This window comes from Engystomops pustulosus, chromosome 8 (assembly GCF_040894005.1).
Source record: "Engystomops pustulosus chromosome 8, aEngPut4.maternal, whole genome shotgun sequence".
In the NCBI taxonomy this organism is placed as follows: domain Eukaryota; kingdom Metazoa; phylum Chordata; class Amphibia; order Anura; family Leptodactylidae; genus Engystomops; species Engystomops pustulosus.
The window spans coordinates 21,937,687-21,951,973 of record NC_092418.1 but is presented as its reverse complement, the minus strand read 5'-3'; the positions used below and the strand labels follow the sequence as shown (position 1 = coordinate 21,951,973).

The following is a 14,287-nucleotide window of genomic DNA, read 5'->3' as shown; positions in this document are numbered from 1 at the left end:
CTTCCCGTAAGCCATGATGGTCGCCTTAAATAATAGAAATGTTGGAGATTGGTACAGTACCGCATTGTATCAGAGGCTATTTATAGAGCCTGTGCACAGACTGTACTGCAGCAGAGATGAATCATGGCAGATCTGCGGTGTCTGTGCAGGCATATGTAACACATACAGATACATGGACAACCCCTACAACACACACAAGCCGCGCATGAACACGCTGCGCACGTTACTTGGCCCCGAGTAAGGTCCAGGCTTTCAGGATCCTCAAAGCTTTGAGTGAAAACAATTGTTGCCTGAAGTAACCCAGGAGAAATCACATTACGTTATCTCAAGGAGATGGTCGCATCCTATGGGCATGAACTTAGCGCTTGTGTTCATCTGCTGCTGAAGTGGTAGAGAGCGCCTCAATATAGATACAGCTGCGAGCGCTACAGAGAAAAGGGACTCAATAACCCCCAACCATTATTCATAAATGGACTGCGATATGAGGAGGAAACACAGGGAAGTCCCATTATGTCCACAAGCAGAAGGAATGGATCATGTGCAGCCCTGAGCTCCACTCACTTGTCATCCTCCTCATCCTCCTTCCCTCATTTATCCGCCTGTCAATCTGATAGCCATAGTTATAACCTGAGAGGCCCAGCGAGGCGTCTCATTATCAGCTGCTTAATAGGCCGGTAATTATTAGACACCCGGGGTTATAGGAGGACGTATATTACATGGAAATGGTAGATGGATAAGAGGCTGACAGATACAATACAAGATATTACAGATATCAGGACTATAGATAGATGGGAGATGAGTACATGACACATAGATGTGAGACATATGGATAGAACAGAGACACATACATAGATAGATGATAAAATATGTTTCTTTACAATCTGGAGGAGAGAGCTCGGTGTAAAGGTGTAGACGGGGGTCCTAATGATTTGCTGGAGTAGAGGTTTGGGGTAGTGCTAGGTGTAGGACCCCCTTACCCTAATTTATCACATTAATATGCATAGCATGGATTTCTATTTTTTTTTTTTTTTAATTCTCCATTCCTGTCAAGATCTCTGCTTGCTGCAAGTGAATGCCAACCTGTAGATAGAGACATGTTAAATATTATTTTGAGTTTTAATTATCCCCTGGGGTGTATTTTTATTATATTATCAGGATGTACTACTGCCCAATCGCTAGTAGATAAAATCCTACAAACATGATAAGGAGTCATTGATAGAAATGATCCTGACAACACGAGAAGATGCCTGGAAATACAGGGAAAACATATGGCGCCCACTATAGGGTCATAGTATACAAGGTTGGAAAAAGATGCAGGTCTGTCAAGCCCAACCTGTAGGATCAAACAGAGGTTTTCTTTCCATAATCCGTGATATTTTTATACCCATTCAGGTGCCTCTTGTACATGTACATCAATGTATGTCAATGTCCTCATATTGTTCTGTATCAGTAAAGTTCAGCCTGGATTCCAGATCTCATTTCGAGTTGTCAGCCCCAATGATTATGTAGGATTTCAGATGTCAGCTGCTTGTCACAACAAGCTTTGATAGGGAGACATGCGTCACATTGCTCCTCACCGGGGCGGCCATGTACGGCTCAGCTCTGGCAGCAGGCGGCTTTATATAGAGAAGGGAGTATATATACAGAGAGCAGACGCTCTCACAGCATTGTCCCTCATTAGCCGGGGGAAGGTACCGGATGTAAAACTGGGGCACCACCGGGAGTGACTGATGGATGCAGAGGAATCTATTACGAGCAGTTTCCTGAGTCATTACAGATCGATATCTACAATGATACGGGTTCAAGCTATGGGGCAGAATTTTTATATACCAAGCAAATCAGAGGCCAGAATGTTTGTGTCCCCCTAATTGTGTCCTCTGCCTATTGCACATTTAATTTTTTAATCCTATGAATATTACAGATTTTATTTGTCCTGTGCCTGTCACAGTTGGTATTTTGGAGACATGCCCCCTGGTATTTTGCCGTCCCTTTTTGCATTTGGATGTTGAGGACCAGTAATGGTCTTGAAGTGCCAGTCATAGGAGAACAAGGGTCTGGTGGGTCGATGTGGCCGGGGAATAGGATGGAAAAGACAAATAATCAGCAGCCCCTTCCATCCGGATTGAAATGACCCTATAACTAGTGACTCATTTCAGTCCTTTCTATGGGACGAGGGAAGTTTTTCCAATTTAGTTTTAACAGTAGGGGTTAATGTAAAAGATCTTCAGGATTTCAGTCTCGCTTTACAGCGCTGTGCTGAAAGGCTAAAGATCTATGATTATAGGGGATCTGTTTGGAAAAGCGGATTCTGGAAGCATTAACATATTTTCCACTTCTAGCATAAGAATTCATGGGGTGAAAGTCTGTCCCCATATCAACCCAGCATTGCCCCCACTGAGGTTTAGTATCTCCTATCTTCAGTGTCTTCCACCTTTGTGGCAGTATGGAGGGCACTACATGGAAGACTGCAGCAGGTCCTGCCACAGGTCCTGTGTGGATGGCAGGTGCTGCGGCTGGCAGTGTGGTGTATGGGGGGGCAGGGGCTGTGGCTGGCAGTGTGGTGTATGGGGGGGCAGGGTCTGTGGCTGGCAGTGTGGTGTATGGGGGGCAGGTGCTGTGGCTGGCAGTGTGGTGTATAGAGGGGCAGGTGCTGTGGCTGGCAGTGTGGTGTATAGATGGGCAGGTGCTGTGGCTGGCAGTGTGGTGTATGGGGGGCAGGTGCTGTGGCTGGCAGTGTGGTGTATGGGGGGGGCAGGTGCTGTGGCTGGCAGTGTGGTGTATGGGGGGGCAGGTGCTGTGGCTGGCAGTGTGGTGTATGGGGGGGCAGGTGCTGTGGCTGGCAGTGTGGTGTATGGGGGGCAGGTGCTGTGGCTGGCAGTGTGGTGTATGGAGGGGCAGGTGCTGTGGCTGGCAGTGTGGTGTATAGAGGGGCAGGTGCTGTGGCTGGCAGTGTGGTGTATGGGGGGCAGGTGCTGTGGCTGGCAGTGTGGTGTATGGAGGGGCAGGTGCTGTGGCTGGCAGTGTGGTGTATAGAGGGGCAGGTGCTGTGGCTGGCAGTGTGGTGTATGGGGGGCAGGTGCTGTGGCTGGCAGTGTGGTGTATGGGGGGGCAGGGGCTGTGGCTGGCAGTGTGGTGTATGGGGGGGCAGGGTCTGTGGCTGGCAGTGTGGTGTATGGGGGGGCAGGGTCTGTGGCTGGCAGTGTGGTGTATGGGGGGCAGGTGCTGTGGCTGGCAGTGTGGTGTATGGGGGGCAGGTGCTGCGGCTGGCAGTGTGGTGTATGGGGGGCAGGTGCTGTGGCTGGCAGTGTGGTGTATGGGGGGGCAGGTGCTGTGGCTGGCAGTGTGGTGTATGGGGGGCAGGTGCTGTGGCTGGCAGTGTGGTGTATGGGGGGCAGGGGCTGTGGCTGGCAGTGTGGTGTATGGGGGGCAGGGGCTGTGGCTGGCAGTGTGGTGTATGGGGGGCAGGTGCTGTGGCTGGCAGTGTGGTGTATGGGGGGCAGGTGCTGTGGCTGGCAGTGTGGTGTATGGAGGGGCAGGTGCTGTGGCTGGCAGTGTGGTGTATGGGGGGCAGGTGCTGTGGCTGGCAGTGTGGTGTATGGGGGGGGCAGGTGCTGTGGCTGGCAGTGTGGTGTATGGGGGGCAGGTGCTGTGGCTGGCAGTGTGGTGTATAGAGGGGCAGGTGCTGTGGCTGGCAGTGTGGTGTATAGAGGGGCAGGTGCTGTGGCTGGCAGTGTGGTGTATGGGGGGCAGGTGCTGTGGCTGGCAGTGTGGTGTATGGGGGGGGCAGGTGCTGTGGCTGGCAGTGTGGTGTATGGGGGGCAGGGTCTGTGGCTGGCAGTGTGGTGTATAGAGGGGCAGGTGCTGTGGCTGGCAGTGTGGTGTATAGAGGGGCAGGTGCTGTGGCTGGCAGTGTGGTGTATGGGGGGCAGGTGCTGTGGCTGGCAGTGTGGTGTATGGGGGGGCAGGGGCTGTGGCTGGCAGTGTGGTGTATGGGGGGGCAGGGGCTGTGGCTGGCAGTGTGGTGTATGGGGGGCAGGTGCTGTGGCTGGCAGTGTGGTGTATGGGGGGGCAGGGGCTGTGGCTGGCAGTGTGGTGTATGGGGGGGCAGGGGCTGTGGCTGGCAGTGTGGTGTATGGGGGGGGCAGGGTCTGTGGCTGGCAGTGTGGTGTATGGGGGGCAGGTGCTGCGGCTGGCAGTGTGGTGTATGGGGGGCAGGTGCTGCGGCTGGCAGTGTGGTGTATGGGGGGGCAGGTGCTGTGGCTGGCAGTGTGGTGTATGGGGGGCAGGTGCTGCGGCTGGCAGTGTGGTGTATGGGGGGCAGGGGCTGTGGCTGGCAGTGTGGTATATGGGGGGGCAGGGGCTGTGGCTGGCAGTGTGGTGTATGGAGGGGCAGGTGCTGTGGCTGGCAGTGTGGTGTATGGGGGGGCAGGTGCTGTGGCTGGCAGTGTGGTGTATGGGGGGCAGGTGCTGTGGCTGGCAGTGTGGTGTATGGGGGGTAGGTGCTGTGGCTGGCAGTGTTGTGTATAGAGGGGCAGGTGCTGTGGCTGGCAGTGTGGTGTATAGAGGGGCAGGTGCTGTGGCTGGCAGTGTGGTGTATGGGGGGAAGGTGCTGTGGCTGGCAGTGTGGTGTATGGGGGGGCAGGTGCTGTGGCTGGCAGTGTGGTGTATGGGGGGGCAGGGGCTGTGGCTGGCAGTGTGGTGTATGGGGGGGCAGGGTCTGTGGCTGGCAGTGTGGTGTATGGGGGGCAGGTGCTGTGGCTGGCAGTGTGGTGTATGGGGGGCAGGTGCTGCGGCTGGCAGTGTGGTGTATGGGGGGGCAGGTGCTGTGGCTGGCAGTGTGGTGTATGGGGGTCAGGTGCTGCGGCTGGCAGTGTGGTGTATGGGGGGGCAGGGGCTGCGGCTGGCAGTGTGGTGTATGGGGGGGCAGGTGCTGTGGCTGGCAGTGTGGTGTATGGGGGGCAGGGGCTGTGGCTGGCAGTGTGGTATATGGGGGGGCAGGGGCTGTGGCTGGCAGTGTGGTGTATGGAGGGGCAGGTGCTGTGGCTGGCAGTGTGGTGTATGGGGGGGCAGGTGCTGTGGCTGGCAGTGTGGTGTATGGGGGGCAGGGGCTGTGGCTGGCAGTGTGGTATATGGGGGGGCAGGGGCTGTGGCTGGCAGTGTGGTGTATGGAGGGGCAGGTGCTGTGGCTGGCAGTGTGGTGTATGGGGGGGCAGGTGCTGTGGCTGGCAGTGTGGTGTATGGGGGGCAGGTGCTGTGGCTGGCAGTGTGGTGTATGGGGGGCAGGTGCTGTGGCTGGCAGTGTTGTGTATAGAGGGGCAGGTGCTGTGGCTGGCAGTGTGGTGTATAGAGGGCCAGGTGCTGTGGCTGGCAGTGTGGTGTATGGGGGGCAGGTGCTGTGGCTGGCAGTGTGGTGTATGGGGGGGCAGGTGCTGTGGCTGGCAGTGTGGTGTATGGGGGGCAGGGTCTGTGGCTGGCAGTGTGGTGTATAGAGGGGCAGGTGCTGTGGCTGGCAGTGTGGTGTATAGAGGGGCAGGTGCTGTGGCTGGCAGTGTGGTGTATGGGGGGCAGGTGCTGTGGCTGGCAGTGTGGTGTATGGGGGGGCAGGGGCTGTGGCTGGCAGTGTGGTGTATGGGGGGGCAGGGGCTGTGGCTGGCAGTGTGGTGTATGGGGGGGCAGGGTCTTTGGCTGGCAGTGTGGTGTATGGGGGGCAGGTGCTCTGGCTGGCAGTGTGGTGCATGGAGGGCAGTGTGGTGTATGGGGGGCAGGAGCTGTGGCTGGCAGTGTGGTGTATGAGGGGCAGGTGCTCTGGCTGGCAGTGTGGTGCATGGAGGGCAGTGTGGTGTATGGGGGGCAGGGGCTGTGGCTGGCAGTGTGTTGTATGGGGGGCAGGTGCTGTGGCTGGCAGTGTGGTATATGGGGGGGGCAGGGGCTGTGGCTGGCAGTGTGGTATATGGGGGGGCAGGTGCTCTGGCTGGCAGTGTGGTGCATGGAGGGCAGTGTGGTGTATGGGGGGCAGGGGCTGTGGCTGGCAGTGTGGTGTATGGGGGGCAGGTGCTGTGGCTGGCAGTGTGGTGTATAGGGGGCAGGTGCTGTGGCTGGCAGTGTGGTGTATGGGGGGGCAGGGTCTGTGGCTGGCAGTGTGGTGTATGGGGGGCAGGGGCTGTGGCTGGCAGTGTGGTGTATGGGGGGCAGGGGCTGTGGCTGGCAGTGTGGTGTATGGAGGGGCAGGTGCTGTGGCTGGCAGTGTGGTGTATGGGGGGCAGGTGCTGTGGCTGGCAGTGTGGTGTATGGGGGGCAGGTGCTGTGGCTGGCAGTGTGGTGTATGGCGGGCAGGTGCTCTGGCTGGCAGTGTGGTGTATGGGGGGGCAGGGGCTGTGGCTGGCAGTGTGGTGTATGGGGGGCAGGTGCTGTGGCTGGCAGTGTGGTGTATAGAGGGGCAGGTGCTGTGGCTGGCAGTGTGGTGTATAGAGGGGCAGGTGCTGTGGCTGGCAGTGTGGTGTATGGGGGGCAGGTGCTGTGGCTGGCAGTGTGGTGTATGGGGGGGCAGGTGCTGTGGCTGGCAGTGTGGTGTATGGGGGGCAGGGTCTGTGGCTGGCAGTGTGGTGTATGGGGGGGCAGGGGCTGTGGCTGGCAGTGTGGTGTATGGGGGGGCAGGGGCTGTGGCTGGCAGTGTGGTGTATGGGGGGGCAGGGTCTTTGGCTGGCAGTGTGGTGTATGGGGGGCAGGTGCTCTGGCTGGCAGTGTGGTGCATGGAGGGCAGTGTGGTGTATGGGGGGCAGGAGCTGTGGCTGGCAGTGTGGTGTATGAGGGGCAGGTGCTCTGGCTGGCAGTGTGGTGCATGGAGGGCAGTGTGGTGTATGGGGGGCAGGGGCTGTGGCTGGCAGTGTGGTGTATGGGGGGCAGGTGCTGTGGCTGGCAGTGTGGTATATGGGGGGGCAGGTGCTCTGGCTGGCAGTGTGGTGCATGGAGGGCAGTGTGGTGTATGGGGGGCAGGGGCTGTGGCTGGCAGTGTGGTGTATGGGGGGCAGGGGCTGTGGCTGGCAGTGTGGTGTATGGGGGGGGCAGGTGCTGTGGCTGGCAGTGTGGTGTATGGGGGGCAGGGTCTGTGGCTGGCAGTGTGGTGTATAGAGGGGCAGGTGCTGTGGCTGGCAGTGTGGTGTATGGGGGGCAGGTGCTGTGGCTGGCAGTGTGGTGTATGGGGGGGGCAGGTGCTGTGGCTGGCAGTGTGGTGTATGGGGGGCAGGTGCTGTGGCTGGCAGTGTGGTGTATAGAGCGGCAGGTGCTGTGGCTGGCAGTGTGGTGTATGGGGGGCAGGTGCTGTGGCTGGCAGTGTGGTGTATGGGGGGGCAGGGGCTGTGGCTGGCAGTGTGGTGTATGGGGGGGCAGGGGCTGTGGCTGGAAGTGTGGTGTATGGGGGGGCAGGGTCTGTGGCTGGCAGTGTGGTGTATGGGGGGCAGGTGCTGTGGCTGGCAGTGTGGTGTATGGGGGGCAGGTGCTGCGGCTGGCAGTGTGGTGTATGGGGGGGCAGGTGCTGCGGCTGGCAGTGTGGTGTATGGGGGGCAGGTGCTGCGGCTGGCAGTGTGGTGTATGGGGGGCAGGGGCTGTGGCTGGCAGTGTGGTGTATGGGGGGCAGGGTCTGTGGCTGGCAGTGTGGTGTATGGGGGGCAGGGGCTGTGGCTGGCAGTGTGGTGTATGGGGGGGCAGGGTCTGTGGCTGGCAGTGTGGTGTATGGAGGGGCAGGTGCTGTGGCTGGCAGTGTGGTGTATGGGGGGGCAGCTGCTGTGGCTGGCAGTGTGGTGTATGGGGGGCAGGTGCTGTGGCTGGCAGTGTGGTGTATGGGGGGCAGGTGCTGTGGCTGGCAGTGTTGTGTATAGAGGGGCAGGTGCTGTGGCTGGCAGTGTGGTGTATAGAGGGGCAGGTGCTGTGGCTGGCAGTGTGGTGTATGGGGGGCAGGTGCTGTGGCTGGCAGTGTGGTGTATGGGGGGGCAGGTGCTGTGGCTGGCAGTGTGGTGTATGGGGGGCAGGGTCTGTGGCTGGCAGTGTGGTGTATAGAGGGGCAGGTGCTGTGGCTGGCAGTGTGGTGTATAGAGGGGCAGGTGCTGTGGCTGGCAGTGTGGTGTATGGGGGGCAGGTGCTGTGGCTGGCAGTGTGGTGTATGGGGGGGCAGGGGCTGTGGCTGGCAGTGTGGTGTATGGGGGGGCAGGGGCTGTGGCTGGCAGTGTGGTGTATGGGGGGGCAGGGTCTTTGGCTGGCAGTGTGGTGTATGGAGGGGCAGGTGCTGTGGCTGGCAGTGTGGTGTATGGGGGGGCAGGTGCTGTGGCTGGCAGTGTGGTGTATGGGGGGCAGGTGCTGTGGCTGGCAGTGTGGTGTATGGGGGGCAGGTGCTGTGGCTGGCAGTGTGGTGTATAGAGGGGCAGGTGCTGTGGCTGGCAGTGTGGTGTATAGAGGGGCAGGTGCTGTGGCTGGCAGTGTGGTGTATAGAGGGGCAGGTGCTGTGGCTGGCAGTGTGGTGTATGGGGGGCAGGTGCTGTGGCTGGCAGTGTGGTGTATGGGGGGGCAGGGGCTGTGGCTGGCAGTGTGGTGTATGGGGGGGCAGGGGCTGTGGCTGGCAGTGTGGTGTATGGGGGGGCAGGGTCTTTGGCTGGCAGTGTGGTGTATGGGGGGCAGGTGCTCTGGCTGGCAGTGTGGTGCATGGAGGGCAGTGTGGTGTATGGGGGGCAGGAGCTGTGGCTGGCAGTGTGGTGTATGAGGGGCAGGTGCTCTGGCTGGCAGTGTGGTGCATGGAGGGCAGTGTGGTGTATGGGGGGCAGGGGCTGTGGCTGGCAGTGTGGTGTATGGGGGGCAGGTGCTGTGGCTGGCAGTGTGGTATATGGGGGGGCAGGGGCTGTGGCTGGCAGTGTGGTATATGGGGGGCAGGTGCTCTGGCTGGCAGTGTGGTGCATGGAGGGCAGTGTGGTGTATGGGGGGCAGGGGCTGTGGCTGGCAGTGTGGTGTATGGGGGGCAGGTGCTGTGGCTGGCAGTGTGGTGTATGGGGGGCAGGTGCTGTGGCTGGCAGTGTGGTGTATGGGGGGGCAGGGTCTGTGGCTGGCAGTGTGGTGTATGGGGGGCAGGTGCTGTGGCTGGCAGTGTGGTGTATGGGGGGCAGGGGCTGTGGCTGGCAGTGTGGTGTATGGAGGGGCAGGTGCTGTGGCTGGCAGTGTGGTGTATGGCGGGCAGGTGCTGTGGCTGGCAGTGTGGTGTATGGGGGGCAGGTGCTGTGGCTGGCAGTGTTGTGTATAGAGGGGCAGGTGCTGTGGCTGGCAGTGTGGTGTATAGAGGGGCAGGTGCTGTGGCTGGCAGTGTGGTGTATGGGGGGCAGGTGCTGTGGCTGGCAGTGTGGTGTATGGGGGGGCAGGTGCTGTGGCTGGCAGTGTGGTGTATGGGGGGCAGGGTCTGTGGCTGGCAGTGTGGTGTATAGAGGGGCAGGTGCTGTGGCTGGCAGTGTGGTGTATAGAGGGGCAGGTGCTGTGGCTGGCAGTGTGGTGTATGGGGGGCAGGTGCTGTGGCTGGCAGTGTGGTGTATGGGGGGGCAGGGGCTGTGGCTGGCAGTGTGGTGTATGGGGGGGCAGGGGCTGTGGCTGGCAGTGTGGTGTATGGGGGGGCAGGGTCTTTGGCTGGCAGTGTGGTGTATGGAGGGGCAGGTGCTGTGGCTGGCAGTGTGGTGTATGGGGGGGCAGGTGCTGTGGCTGGCAGTGTGGTGTATGGGGGGCAGGTGCTGTGGCTGGCAGTGTGGTGTATGGGGGGCAGGTGCTGTGGCTGGCAGTGTGGTGTATAGAGGGGCAGGTGCTGTGGCTGGCAGTGTGGTGTATAGAGGGGCAGGTGCTGTGGCTGGCAGTGTGGTGTATAGAGGGGCAGGTGCTGTGGCTGGCAGTGTGGTGTATGGGGGGCAGGTGCTGTGGCTGGCAGTGTGGTGTATGGGGGGGCAGGGGCTGTGGCTGGCAGTGTGGTGTATGGGGGGGCAGGGGCTGTGGCTGGCAGTGTGGTGTATGGGGGGGCAGGGTCTTTGGCTGGCAGTGTGGTGTATGGGGGGCAGGTGCTCTGGCTGGCAGTGTGGTGCATGGAGGGCAGTGTGGTGTATGGGGGGCAGGAGCTGTGGCTGGCAGTGTGGTGTATGAGGGGCAGGTGCTCTGGCTGGCAGTGTGGTGCATGGAGGGCAGTGTGGTGTATGGGGGGCAGGGGCTGTGGCTGGCAGTGTGGTGTATGGGGGGCAGGTGCTGTGGCTGGCAGTGTGGTATATGGGGGGGCAGGGGCTGTGGCTGGCAGTGTGGTATATGGGGGGCAGGTGCTCTGGCTGGCAGTGTGGTGCATGGAGGGCAGTGTGGTGTATGGGGGGCAGGGGCTGTGGCTGGCAGTGTGGTGTATGGGGGGCAGGTGCTGTGGCTGGCAGTGTGGTGTATGGGGGGCAGGTGCTGTGGCTGGCAGTGTGGTGTATGGGGGGGCAGGGTCTGTGGCTGGCAGTGTGGTGTATGGGGGGCAGGTGCTGTGGCTGGCAGTGTGGTGTATGGGGGGCAGGGGCTGTGGCTGGCAGTGTGGTGTATGGAGGGGCAGGTGCTGTGGCTGGCAGTGTGGTGTATGGCGGGCAGGTGCTCTGGCTGGCAGCGTGGTGTATGGCGGGCAGGTGCTCTGGCTGGCAGCGTGGTGTATGGGGGGCAGGTGCTGTGGCTGGCAGTGTGGTGTATGGGGGGCAGGTGCTGTGGCTGGCAGTGTGGTGCATGGAGGGTAGTGTGGTGTATGGGGGGGCAGGGTCTGTGGCTGGCAGTGTGGTGTATGGGGGGCAGGTGCTGTGGCTGGCAGTGTGGTGCATGGAGGGCAGTGTGGTGTATGGGGGGCAGGGGCTGTGGCTGGCAGTGTGGTGTATGGGGGGCAGGTGCTGTGGCTGGCAGTGTGGTGTATGGGGGGCAGGTGCTGTGGCTGGCAGTGTGGTGTATGGGGGGCAGGTGCTGTGGCTGGCAGCGTGGTGTATAGAGGGGCAGGTGCTGTGGCTGGCAGTGTGGTGCATGGGGGGCAGGTGCTGTGGCTGGCAGTGTGGTGTATGGAGGGGCAGGTGCTCTGGCTGGCAGTGTGGTGCATGGAGGGCAGTGTGGTGTATGGGGGGCAGGTGCTGTGGCTGGCAGTGTGGTGTATGGAGGGGCAGGTGCTCTGGCTGGCAGTGTGGTGCATGGAGGGCAGTGTGGTGTATGGGGGGGCAGGGTCTGTGGCTGGCAGTGTGGTGTATGGGGGGCAGGTGCTGTGGCTGCCATAGAGATTGGGAGCCTCTATCCACTTGGCTATGGGATTTGTGGTTGTTTATGAGAGGATTTTATGTAACTAAGAGCTTTACTGTTACACAGGCTTCATGCACTGGTATATAGAGATACATCTTCATAATAATAATATTCTGGATAATAATAATAAAAATAATAATGTCTCAATAACACAATAATAATCTCTGAGAAGATCCCTCTCTATATACCAGTGCATTAAGTCTGTGTCACAGTGTAACAGTAAACCTCTTAGTTACAAAAAATCCACGTATAGACAACCACTAAGGCCATGGCCTGGGCATAAATTTATTTAATTGAATTAAATAGAGACCGCGTGCGCCAAAAACCCGCGGCAATTCAGGGGAAAATCGTCGAAAACCGGTAATATTCGGGAAACACGTCGGAAAACAGCGATTCGGGCCTTTAGTAAATGACCCCCCTTGTGTCTGGGGAAGCCCTAGGAGATGTAGAGACCATATATGGACAGAAGGTGATGTCTCCCTGATGACTAGGTCTCTGCTCTGCCGCTAACCAACACATCTGCCCGTGTCTTTAGAAGTCATTCAGTACCGCAAGTTCTGGCTTTGAAAGTTTATACTAGGCGGGACACAGAGCTGGGACAACCCCAGCCAGTGCGGGACCTGGAGGGAATATCTGGGACAATCTCCCCACGTGACGGCGCGACAAAGGTGAAAAACCGGGACTGTCCTGCCAAATCCGGGACGGTTTGGAGCTATGGTAGCCCTGGAGAGAAGTGTGATCAGACAGCTGTCTTTGTTGTCAGTAAAAGAATAACTGCCATTATATAAGATTATACTGGGGGAACGTCCTCACACTGCTGTGCTCTGAGTTGTTTGCGTTAGGCTGCTCCGCTTCCCTCCTCTCTGCCCTGATAATAGCTGTAGCAGGTGTATGGTTAACACAGAGGAGAAGGTGCTGTGGAGAAGCTGAAGTAAACAAGCAGCACAGCAGCGTGAGGACACAGCAGTGGATTTCCATGGCCAGCAGTGGTGACAGCTCCCATGTATAGTTTGTAGCCTGGCAGCAGTGTGAGGGTCACAGGTTGGTGGATCAGCTCTTCTTCTGTGCGTGACTCTGTGCAGGTGGCAGGGTCTGCTACTCCGCTTAGTGGCACAGGCTGCAGCCTCACATCGCTCCCTTATTTTGATGTGCAGGACTGGGAAGGGGAGGCAAAATATGTTAATGAGGTTTAAGAATAGCGCGGGCTGAGCAGACGCAATTATTGCACCTGTCATTGGCTTAAGAACAGCTGTACCCGGGGCAGCGCTCACTCCATCACCAGGGATTACTGACCCCCATTACCTTCCTCAATACAATATTTATACACAGCCCCCCCAGCCGTATCTCCATAGGTGCTCACACCCTAGTAATACATTCACTGCAACCAACTTCAGCTTATACTACTACCCCCAGCGTGCACTGACAGCCTCAGTAGTAGTACAGGCTGCTATATACAACATCAATACAGGGCAAACTCCAAGTGCAAAACTTTCATAACAAAATTGCTTTATAGGGGGTGTCCTACTAGCCATGTACAAGGTATATACAACAAAGGTGAGTGTCAGACCTATCTTTTACTCATATACAGTAGATGTGGAAGGTAAGTGACCGCTATATTGGACTGGTACATAATGGGGGTCACCTACCTCAAGAGGTTAAACCTCTTGTGTATACACCACATACAGTCACATGTATACCTTCAGGCAGGTAAGTATACGCTACTGCTGACATGTCTCATGTCCACCAGGACCTCATAGCTAGATAATATCATTATGGATATACAAAAATTACAAAGAAAAAGTAAAACAAAAACTCTCCTCTCTCTCCGGACCAGGTATAGGTAGGACCAGGGCGGCGCTGGACCATACTGCCCTCATTATATAGAGCGCCCTATACACGTCATATGTTCTTATTAATAGAGAGATATAGACCAGGACCAAGAAAGGGAATGAGCGTCTCCTCCCCCCACCCCGAGCGGAGAAGAGTTATGGATAACATAAGCCAGGCTGTAACTCCATCCCGGAGACGTCTTCTGGACCCGAATCAAATAATGGGATGATAAAAACGACAGCAAAATGAGAACAACAGATGGAGAAGGGGAGAGGGGGCGCCGGACCCCGGTGTCCTGTGCTCCCAATCCGCCACCTGTTGGGGGTGAATATATGAAGCGGCGTCTTCCTTCCCGGAGTCTATTGCCGAATGTCCATTCATCTTGTGAGAACTTTGCAGGAGGGTTGATAGAAGTGATAGGTTCTCTAATCCCAGGTACCTACCTACCATGACACTTACCTGCTAGGACTCTACTGTGACTGTTTCCCACCTCCGGGAGACTGTCGGATGGTTCCCAGCATCCATGTAGAGGGAGCTGCTGCGTCACCTGTGGTCCTGTCCATCAGCGCACCCCTGGGTGGCCATGACGCCGGCTACCTATGGCCGCTCACCTCTCTATCCCTCTTTCTCTCGTTCTCACTCTTTTCTGCCCCTCTCCGTCTGTCTTTTTTTTCCCAATCTTGTTTCTATAGAAACTAGATTAGCTGGGGGAGGGGGGGTGGACCGTATCAGCCCCATGTGACTAAGATTCCAACACTGAAGAATCTCTCCGCATTTTTTCCGGATACAGGCTTCTTTACATAACAACAAGCCATTGTTACTGGTACCCAAGAAGTCTGCGGAGAGATGGGGAGATAAGATGGGGCTCCGGGGGATAGAAGGACCCTGACCACAGAGACCCCCAATTATCTACAGAGAACAAGCCTCTCATTAGGGGAGGTAAAAGTTATAGCTGATGCCGATACCTGATCAGAGTCACACTGCATAATACTGCACAGATACAGTATAAAGAGCAATTCATGCATTCATCATACACACACGACCAGGTGCTCCATCACACACACACACAATCAGGTGCTCCATCATATACACACACACACAATCAGGTGCTCCATCATACACACACACACAATCATGTGCTCCATCACACACA

The 14,287-nt window shown here is 58.0% G+C and overlaps 1 protein-coding gene and 1 long non-coding RNA gene across 16 annotated transcripts in view; one reads left to right on the top strand and one right to left on the bottom strand.

Moving 5' to 3' along the window:
- Window positions 1-14,287, bottom strand: part of LOC140074914 (ankyrin repeat and fibronectin type-III domain-containing protein 1-like) — a 133,864-nt gene that overhangs the window by 35,960 nt on the left and 83,617 nt on the right. The window contains exon 1 of one of the 15 annotated variants that reach the window (XM_072120235.1): window positions 13,594-13,804. The exons of 12 other annotated variants lie outside the window; for them this stretch is intronic. Coding sequence is in view for 1 of the 3 variants with exons in the window: in XM_072120233.1 (XP_071976334.1) it covers window positions 61-65 (5 nt within the window). In the remaining 2 variants the exon portion in view is untranslated. Of the gene's footprint in view, window positions 1-60; window positions 82-13,593; window positions 13,805-14,287 lie in introns of those variants that run through there. 2 more of the 15 variants (XM_072120234.1, XM_072120233.1) reach the window with 2 other exon arrangements.
- Window positions 1-14,287, top strand: part of LOC140074919 (uncharacterized) — a 304,822-nt gene that overhangs the window by 257,087 nt on the left and 33,448 nt on the right. The gene's annotated exons all lie outside the window — the stretch shown is intronic.